Here is a 10,971-nt window from a genome sequence, read left to right on the forward strand (position 1 = left end):
TATACTATTTTATATAATAGAGTTAATAATGGGGAATAATAATAGGAATATTCCGTGATTAAGTTCTAATGGTAAAATCTTCAGGTTCGATTATTGTTCCGTTTGAAAACAATTTGATGAATAGTCAGTAATCATCATTGACTTACAATAAGTCAATGGTAATCATATTCGACGAAGATCTTACGTTAATAATTTAAACTATTTTCTATTGCTGTGTGATAGTTTTATGTATGTACAGTTCTATCTTTACAGCAAATATAGGAGGTAGAAGATCGAAGGATGTAGACGCGACATGCAGCAGCATTATGATTATGACTTGGTTACATTAACTTAGAATTATGTAAATAAGCACAAACCTTTCCTATTGTGATTACAAAAATTTTGTAATTAACATGTGTTTCAAGACTGTTAAAGAAGTTAGTATAATTCTTAAGATAAGGGCACTATATACATACCGATTAGATAAAATAAAAATTACAATTTGTACGTTTACGACCGATGAAGCGAGAACTCAAACTGACAGCCGGTTCATACTATCACCATTCGCGACCGCACACGCAGCCCCCAAACTCCTTTCACTCGATTGCCACAACACAACGACAATGACACTATTCAACACTAAGGACCTCGTTTAGTGTACACGTTCCAAGTAAATTCTTGACATAACAAAAAGAGCAAGTAAATAAGCAAAGAATTTTTATTTCTAGTCTCGGCCTTAGACTTTACTTGGTGTAATTTAAATTAACCGCATAATGAATTTGCCAACTGTAAAATAAAAAAAAAACACTTTTAGCAAAGATAGTCCTTCCGACCGACTTTTTAATGAAGTCGATGTTTCAAGTTATTTCAACGATGTCGTAGTACCATAGTAGGCATTTAGTTATGGTAGGTACAGTCAAGAGCACATCAAGCTTAACACTGTACTTTGGATTGTTCTTATCGTAAGCGGCATAGAGTTGGATTAAAGATTTAAGTTTTTGAACGTGCTCTTGACCATGTAGGTACCTACTACTATACCTACGACGAGGTACACAGCAAAAACTACACTGCAAGATATTTTACGTTCAATATCTGCTACAAAGTTGGAAAATAACGTTTATTTACTACATAAACAGCTTCTACTGTAACAAAAAGTTTCATTCAAGCAAACTACTAAAAGATTTACTTACTTCCGTAGATCATCAAACCACAAAACAATTCAACAGCGAACAAACTGTCAATTTCAAATAAATAGATAAACGTTATAATCCTGCTATTTAAAAAATGTGGAAGTACTTCCATTAATACCTTAATAACTTTCAATTAGGGTTCATTAACACCGACCTAGACCCTATTGTCCGTAGTTTATATTTACTGCTAACACCGTTATTATTTTTTATAAATTTATCATCATACATCAATACTAGAGTTGCAACTCGGTATTCGGCTTATTCGGACTATTTTTTGGCATTCGGCCGAATACCGAATATTAAATCACTATTCGAATACCTAAAAAAAGGAGGAAGAACTAAGAAGATACAGTAAATTATCAAAATAGTAACTTCTATGAGATCGAAAAAAAGGTAACAAATCAAATGAATACTTCCTACTTATTATGTAATTTTGTCATAAAGTCATGATTTTTTTATTTGTCAAACGCTAACAAAATCAACCTAGTACTTATTATTTGCAAATGAAAATAAAATTAAGTGTTTGAAAGTTAATCAAACTGAAGTAAAATAAACAATTACTTTCTTCGTTAAGGTGTCATAAATTTGAATTATAAACTAGAAAATAAAATTTCGTTTTTTTTTCTTTTTATGAAATCATGCATCATTACTGGTTTAATTTAATTTAACTTATATATATGTATGTATAGCTATCTTTGCTATAATGCGGTTTGTGCGCCAATTTTCGTAAGATCATTAATCAAGCCGAATAATTTGGCGAATATTCGGCTGAAGGCGAAATACTATTCGTAGCAACACTAACCAATACTAATCGGCTTGCAATACATTCATTTTGGGCGATTAAAATTGGCACTGAATATAAGTACAGGTACCTATTTAATATTTTGTACGGTCTCAGAAAGCCGTTACGGGTTAGTTACATTGCTGGAAAAAGAAATCAGGCGTTTTGTGTTTTGTTCAAAGCATTTAGACTTTTGTAAATAGTAGTTACCTATGTTATAGTAGTTGTACAGTCATATACACAAGATACCTGACCCCCCAAGCCGACTTTGTCGACCTTTAGGTTCTGAGCACAAAAATGTGGAGAAAATTGTTAAACAAACTTAATTTTTAACCTGTGAGCCGCAAAATTTATTTAGGTATGGCTCCCTAGTCGTCTCATTACGAATGACATTTAGTTCTTACTTAAATACAGAACACAAATTTCAACCAGATATAGCAAGGAAGTCGTAGCCTAGCGGTATAAGGATTGCTTTGCAAGTTGAAGCAAGCATGGTTCGAGTCACATTAAAAACAATGTTATATTTTTTTTATTTTTAACCTTTGGATAGGTGTAAGGAATGTTTAAAAATGTTATATTCTCAAAATGAACCACCTTCCACAAACATTAGGTCAATGAAATAAAAGTCACCTTGAGTAATTCAACAAATATTTTAATATTTTTTCTTCTAAATTATAATTAGTAAACATATTTAAAATACTTACAGTCTGCATCAGTAACTATTGTATTTTTTTAAACTCGCTACACAATTTTCACAATTTATATTAAATTAAATTAAATTAGTTTGGAACAATTAAATGAAATTAGTTTCGATTTACGATATTTAGTTTCGATTAATTTTATTACTTAAAGTAGATAGCTAGTGTCAATACATTTTTCATGAAAAGTAAAGAAACTTCAAATTGTTTAAGAATTAACAATCATTCAATTAATGGAATACGTTACGTATTCATATTTTTAGAGATTTCAACGTGATATCTCACTACTTTTTTCAATAATATTCATTTGAATAACATGCTAAAATCTTATTTGAAACATGTTATATAGGTAATCTTTTAAACAAAATGAATTGAAACGAACTATAGTTTTACAGGCTGCATTTATACAAAATTATAAGGTAGTGCAGTGAATAGACATGTTACAAAAATAACAATAACATCACTGACACTTTACATTATTTTTGCCTAGCGATGACTTATAATAACTATAATATCTATTATTAAAAACTACACAGTTACCACTTCAATACCGCAAAGGAAAGCCTTCAGAATCGATCACTTGTTGTAAACGGTCTTTCATGCCTGTGACCATCGATCAGCATAAATCTCCACCACGCATTGACTCCCACATGGACACCACAAGGTTTTTCTTCCTGGTCCTTATGTCATGAATTTGAGCAATTGCTTTTGTAGTGGCAAAGGGATCTTCAATATATATATAATAACGATTGACAATATCTAGGTGACGACTAGATGCAGAAGTAAACATTACCGGTGCTAGCCCCGGCTGATTAATATTTCCAGTCGCTCTGTGGCGATTGATCCACAGCTTGTCAGTGTTTCTCTGTGAACAAGCAATTTCAAATACTGTTTAATAGACCCTCATACTCGTAGTTTCGAATTTCACCTAATGCTAGATTTATATATATTTTTTAATTTTAATGATTCGTTAAACATGTTTTATAACACCCGTGGGATAATGAAGGATGGGGTGGTCCTTTTTGCAAACTGAAGCCAGCTGCAGCACTGTGAAAAATATAATGAGTCTACTTACCGCTATATGAAGTCGCCTTGCAATTTCTTTAATTGGCACATCTTATTTGTACAGAACAATAATTTCTAATTCTAATAATTCCGTTAAGTGTGGCATATTAAAAAAAGAAAGAATACTTTGAAAGTAATTAAAACTGAATAGATAAATGGGAACGAAACGTGGAACAACGCGTGAATCATAGACGACACGATCGTATGCAAACTGCAGAGCGATTTCTTGATTTATTAATCTATCCATAACCACCTTAGGCAATTTCTAGTGAGCATATATTCTGACTTGTGAAATAATGCTGTTTTAATATATAACGATCAAACAAAATAGCTCATGGAATCGAACCACGGATATTTTAACTGGCAGTCCATACAACAAGCCGCTGGACCAATTTACTTAGACGTCAAATGACGAAATTTACGAGTGGTTTTAAAAAAGAGTTGATCATCTTCAAGCAATACTCCACTGTATTGTTTATACGATAAATTACGATAACTAAAATTGCTTTGCTTTTCTTTGCTCAATACGTAAAATGGCTCTCAGAACCAAATGGTCGATTTGGGCATGTTAGGGGGTCGGTATTTCATGTACGGACAACGGCACATCAGACTACACATTTTTGTTCGAAAATCGCCTCTATTGCAACGGAACAAGATACATCAAAGTGTAGCTTGATGTGCTAGCGTGTGTATATGACTGTACAGAGTGTGAAGAAATAAATGTCGTTGAGTAATGTGTATAATATTAGTTTCCATTGCTTACATTAACCAATTTCTTGGGCATGACAATTGGTATTTTGTTGTGTTGTATGGTACTCACATCCGTAGATAGTGACAACTATTGAGCGAATGACGACGGTAAGCAATAGGCATAGGAAGAATAGTCAGTGAAGAAATAGATTTCTCACAGATAGCACTAACGGCAGTAAAGGCGGTAAAAACCAAAAACAAAGATCTGCAAACAAGCACATATAGAAAAATTCGTAAGATCCGTTAGTTCGTCTCGTGGCTTAGTTAGCATAGCGACTGGCACGGTTTGCTAGAAAACGTTGGTTCGAATCCAGCCGGATCGAAGGATTTTTTCTAAATGTTCGATGTTTGTATTAATATTTATAACAAACTAGTGGCGTAATTTCACAAAAAACAACATTGAAATATCATGGTGATGAAACATCCTGACATTCAATAAAACTTTACCTATAGGCATAGGAACTTTAATTTTTTTTCGCAGTAATAAAAATTCCTGTACCAATTGCTTACGGTCGTCGTTCGCTCAAAAGTTATAATCACTATATTCTTCATAAGTTTTTTGATACACACTTTGCTGAATTAGCAATCATATTATGATCAAATACCAAACTATAAATCAACACTCGCAGTTTGCGGGTTTGTACCTTGACAGCGGCTGAGGTACTAGGTACTTAACAATGATAATAGAGCTTGTGGTTTGGTTAGAAGATGACAGCTTTCCTAGAACTAACGATGAAACTATTTCGTAACAAGTTAAGATAACTTCCTTCAAATTATTATAAATAGAGATAAACAAAGCGAGGATCGTCTTTTTATAAAGTTTCACCATTCGACATTCATATTTCGTTGCAATGGGGTCTCACGATCAGATATATATTAGACTGCTTTTTTATTTAGTTGTAGTATTTTCTATATCTGCTTCTGTGATCGAAAGGTCAGTGGAGGTGGACTACACTTCAAGCCGTATTCGGGTGAAGCGCCAAGACGGGTATGTGTATGAAAGGCCAAGAGTTTCTTTTGATCTGCCCACGAGGCCTCCTATATCTACACAAAGACCCACTGTGTCCACTCAAGCACCCACTGTTGACAGGACGCAAGCGCAGCAAATGTATTACGCATACCCTGCGCCCAGCGGCGGAGGCACTGTCAACATCGGATTCACATCGAGCTCCACGACAACTACCGCTGCTGCTGGAACGGGAGGTGGCTACAATTACGGAGCCGATGTTGGTGGTAGTGGTGGTAGTGGAGCGACTGCCGGAGGAACACAAGGCCCCGGTGGAAGTGGTGGGTCAGGCGTTGGCTACAACTACGAAACACCAAGCAGTGTTACACCAGTCACGCAAAGTAGCACATCAGGAGCGAGCGCCGGGTATAGCTCCACAACTGGATTTCAAACCCAAACAGGATTAACTTCGGGAACTACTGGAGTCACTGGTTACAACTACGGAACTCCGAGCACTACAACTCAATCGTCGACTACTGCTGGAACAACTACTACGGTGGGGACAACGGGAGTTTCTACTAACGCACCAAAATATTTGCCACCCTTAGGTGGTGGTGGTAATATTGGTGGCAATGTCGGTGGGATCGTGAATATTGGGTCTACAACAGTAAGTCCATCGCCGCCTTCTGAAGCGTATTTACCACCATTGTCGGTTCCCTCCCAGTCTGGATTGAATGCTCCACCACTGCCACCAACATCAAATTATTTACCACCAAATCCTTCTACTTCTCTCAGTCCTACCGCAAGCCCTAGCCCGAGTCCTACGCCTAGTCCCATTTTTAACCCGAGTCCTAGTCCCAGCTCTACTCCGATCCCAAGCACTACTACAAACAATTATTTACCACCTGGTGCCGGTGGATCACCAGCGCTTACTCCCAGTCCTGTACCACCTCCAGCAGCCACATATTTGCCACCAGTGTTTTGATTTCACTCGAAATCCAATTATGAAGCGTTTTGTTACTAAAATTTAACAAGAATATGATAATATAGTATAATAATGTAAAAATATATGCGTATATTTATAAATTTAATAATAAAAATCCACAATTTAGTTTACAATACAGGTATGTAATAAAGAATAATACAATTTGTTTAATTTCCATAATTTATTTTATTTCAGCACATCATAATTTCGCTGTAAATCTCCAGAAAAAAAATAAACAAAATAAAATAAATCATCAGCCGAACAACTCGAACATGAACAATTCAAGTTTGGTTGTCACTGTCAGGCTTAAAGGATGGAAATAAAATAAAGGAACTGTCAGGCCAATGTAAACGTCAAATGTCATTAACGTCACACGAAAATAGCATCCAAAAATGAAAGTTATTTTTAATTAATTCTGTAACAACAAAATTGAAATTAATTGTATTGTGCACTAGTTAGAATGCAAAAAATTATCCGAAACCAAGACTATTACTTTTTGAAGTATTTTGTATGTTGTTGATGTCGTGTCTATATTTAGAAACAGAGTTTACATAAATTATGATTTTACTAAAGCAAACAGTAAAATTTTCTCGAGTAGGAAGCAAAGTAAATCAAAGGTATGACGCTTGATATGCTAATAATTGTAACACGGTTGATAACAAGGAGTCCAGTGGATGTACACATGTAACAGTAATTCAAGGTTTACGACCTTACTACCTATGTTAATTAAACGCTTTGTCCTATTTAGTAACGGCATAATTTCTGATTCATTGAGACATATTAATTGTGTAGAGTTAGACTTGTGCTTGACAGTGCTAAGTGCCAAATAACAATTTTACAGGAGTGCGCTGCTGCGGGGTGTGGCTGTGCAGGATGGTGCATCTCGAGATGACCAGTGCTTCAAACACATTGACCATTAACGACCTGCCTAATGAAATACTCATCTATATATTTTCCATGATAGATTTTGAGTCTCTCCTAGCTGTGGCTAAAGTCTGTACCCGATGGCAACAGCTCTGCCTAACCCCGTGCGTCTGGGATAATACCCGCCTCATAGTCTGTATGAAAAACTATATGAGGATTAGTGAGAACATTGTGCCTTTTGTAGCCACGTACTTAAAAAATGTTAAATTGCAGTATTTCAAGTTGTATTCACAAGTCAGGGCTTCCTTAATAAGCTATTGTCCTAATTTGACTCATCTAGAAATAAGTATTTCACAAGTGGACAGCTGTATATTTGATGATCTGGTGCATTGGCCTAATTTGAAATTTTTAAGTTTCCGGAACTCACTTATAGTACAAAATCCAGAAAACTCTAATGGGAATTTTGTATATCACTTGCCATTTGAAAGATTAAAGTATCTTGAAACGCTAATACTCTCAAATTTTGCTTTAACCCACAACAGTTTGTATAGTATGCTACAATGTCCAAATTTGATTAGCATTAATATGGAGAAAATGAAGAATATTCCTGCAGATTTTTTGGAGTCATTGCTTCGAACCAAACAGGCTACTTTAAGAGCACTGCACATATATGGAGATACATTGAATGATGACATAATGCGCTATATATCCACCTGCAGAATGCTACAAGTTCTGCACATAATGACCTGTAAGACACTGTTTGACTCCAGTTTGCTGCATTTGTACAGACTCAAGAATTTGCAGTCATTAAAGTTGCGTCACGGATATTTCTCGACAACAGCTTTGCTTGCATATTTTTCTAATAACACATTTCATCATTTGACCTACCTGAGTTTATCAAGATGCTTACATGTTACGATGCAGGTAGCTAGAGCTATCAAAACAAGCGCACCAAACCTGAAAGAACTGTCATTCTATCTGTGCCCATTCATCATTGCCCCTGATTTCAATAGGTCAGAGTTAGAGCAAATGTTTGATATACAGCTGCTTCTTGATTAAAATTAAAGGTTGTTAACATTATGTTACAAATCAAAGGCATCTTAGGTATCCGTCCACCTATCAGCGTTGTATTTAAAATAATTTATTCATGATAGTTGTTCCATGTCATAAGGTAATTTCATATTGTGTGTCATTTAATTTATAAAACTAGATATAACTTGGGAGTCTGTGGGCTGTCATATGTTGTGTGTGCTAACGGCCTTCAATAGTCCATTGCTGGACATAGGCCTCTCGAAAGAAATGTACTCAATAATGAAAACAGGGGTGGTTTATTTAAAGGATGTTAAGCTCAACTAGTCAAACTGTTGAAGTTAATCTTCTAAACTCTGTACTATACAATGGGAGTTGCTATTTTAAAAGTGACTTATTATTTACAATATTATATTTAGTAGAGAATATTATGTATTAAAAATTTTAAGAGGTATTGCGTATGATTGTGAACAATTACAGTGAGAATTGGCTAAAGCCAATTTTGCATGTAGCATTTGATTTGATATAGTGAAATATTCTTTAGATTGTTTTTGGTGGATGTATGGTTGTATGTACCTACATATATTGAATGTAGTATAATTTAATTTAATGACTTCAGTATTTGAAACAGTATTGGTTATTGCCAAACTTACTGCGTGTGCATTGTACAGTGAATTTTCCAGTATGACTTTGAAAGGGCAATTTGGCTTGAAAAAATGTACATTGTTGTAAGTTAGAAAAACAAACATTGTCAATTCACTGAAGTGCCTTATTAATCAAGTGATAGTATATTTTTTACACTGGTTGGAAGCAGGACTTCACTTGTAAGATCATTCTTTGTAAATAGATAATTTTATATTAGTTTAGATATTCATCTACTGTCTCCATTAAATTGTAAATGAGTCAGTGAACATTATTAGTGCTTTATCAGAATTTCAGAATTCGCATGTAATTTGTGTTATTGGAATAATAGGGTAAAAATTAGGCTTGACATAAATTCAATACCACATACAATGAAATCATTGAAGTAACAATATTTGTGAACCATTATATGATTTTATTATTTATTTTATTTGAATTTATAATAGATAATTATGATTTATTTAAGTATTGATTTATAAATGTTCATTGGTTCTGTCTAAATAAATATTGTGTATGAAATGTGATTTTATAGGTCGTATTTTAATGTTTGTGCTGTTTTGCTAATGTATAATAAATAAAAAAATATTTTCGAATCAAGCCTTTTTATTGTCGACAACCATGTATACTTGCGGTGGTGATATCCTAGCGGGAAACCGGTTGTTTCTCAATTTGAGAGGCCGACGATTCGTATTCTTATGGCGGTATGTATATCGTTTAATTTCCAAGTTACGTACATTTGTGAACTTTTATTTAGTAGCAATTGATATACTCGTTTAACTGGCTATTTGGTATTAGTCTAGAAAGTAAATTCTTATGTACTATCTTATCTAATATGCGCATTTCTGCCTAATTTGGTAGACTAGTTTGATAGGTACCTATTTGAATTTGACTTATAGGTAGTTTGAAAGACAAAATCACATTACATCAGGAAATACGTTCGAAGCACCAATGACTTTCATATATACCATTTAGAGATAAGGCTAAATAACTGTATTGTATTTTGTAATTCCATCGTTTACGAGTTGTACTACAAAATAATTTATAAGGTGTTTGGTTATAGGGACAAAAACACACTGGGCATAACGCGCATATATGACAATGAATGCGTCAAAATCTTCTCCGGGTTATTAAAACGCAGCGTGTATTTTGTATCAATTGTTTATTGTGTACACAATCGTAATCGAATGATAATAAAGCAATAATTAAATTCAAATTGTGTAACGTGATTCAAATAAGCTTAGGTAACAATAGATAAATTTAAAAGATAGATTTAAAAACATATAAGTATATTTAATAATTATGATAACAATTCTTTTTTCCTGTCTGGCAAGGTAGGTTGATTTGTGACTTATCTCGATTAACTATAATAAATATATCTACTTTGATATGGAAATTCACTTACAAAATGAACATTTTGTTCCATATAACTATCGCATTTTCTTTAAAAACGTGATTGTATATCAGTGGCTTCCACCATGAGATTACAATGACAGTTATCGCTAGCGACCGCGTAAAATGTTTGTATACAAAATAGATTTGGTATTTGGTAAATCTTTAGTATACAAAATGTTGTTTCTTCTGGTGAACGCTAGAGGCGCTGTATAATTTGCCGTACAAAATTGTGAAGTACTTACGCGGTCGCTAGCGACAACTGTCACAGTAAACTCTTGGTAGAGGCACACAAAAAGCACTGATATCTTCCGAAAATGCACTAATGTGCCTACTACAATGTGAATAATTACATTTCAAAAGAAGTTGATCGGTTTATAGCTAATCTGTTCTTAAGTTAGTGAAATTTACATTACCTAATGGTACGTAGACAGTTGCCATCCTAGTTAAAAACGAAAAAAATTATCTTATAGACACAGTTGTATTTTTAGGTATAAATGTAGATGTTAAATTGTAATGGGACTCACAAGTCAAGTTGTATTGAAAATGACACGCAACTTCTAATTGGAAATGAAAGACTTTTTTCCGTTCTAAATAGCGTATATTTGTTTATCAAACAAAACCAACGTTTCGGCCCCTTTCATTGTCTCATG

The 10,971-nt window shown here is 34.1% G+C and overlaps 2 protein-coding genes across 2 annotated transcripts; both read left to right on the forward strand.

Moving 5' to 3' along the window:
* Positions 1-5,314: 5,314 nt before the first annotated feature.
* Positions 5,315-6,394, forward strand: LOC113237976 (mucin-5AC-like). The gene has a single exon (XM_026474693.1). It carries the CDS (start codon positions 5,315-5,317, stop codon positions 6,392-6,394), a length of 1,080 nt encoding a protein of 359 aa, XP_026330478.1.
* Positions 6,395-6,904: 510 nt separating this feature from the next.
* LOC113237840 (uncharacterized F-box/LRR-repeat protein C02F5.7-like) lies at positions 6,905-9,160 on the forward strand. The gene is made up of 2 exons (XM_026474528.1): positions 6,905-7,011; positions 7,236-9,160. Exon 2 carries the CDS (start codon positions 7,268-7,270, stop codon positions 8,315-8,317), a length of 1,050 nt encoding a protein of 349 aa, XP_026330313.1. The 5' UTR covers positions 6,905-7,011; positions 7,236-7,267; the 3' UTR covers positions 8,318-9,160.
* Positions 9,161-10,971: the final 1,811 nt, after the last annotated feature.

This window comes from Hyposmocoma kahamanoa, unplaced genomic scaffold (assembly GCF_003589595.1).
Source record: "Hyposmocoma kahamanoa isolate Upper Pololo Valley unplaced genomic scaffold, ASM358959v1 94, whole genome shotgun sequence".
NCBI classification, from domain to species: domain Eukaryota; kingdom Metazoa; phylum Arthropoda; class Insecta; order Lepidoptera; family Cosmopterigidae; genus Hyposmocoma; species Hyposmocoma kahamanoa.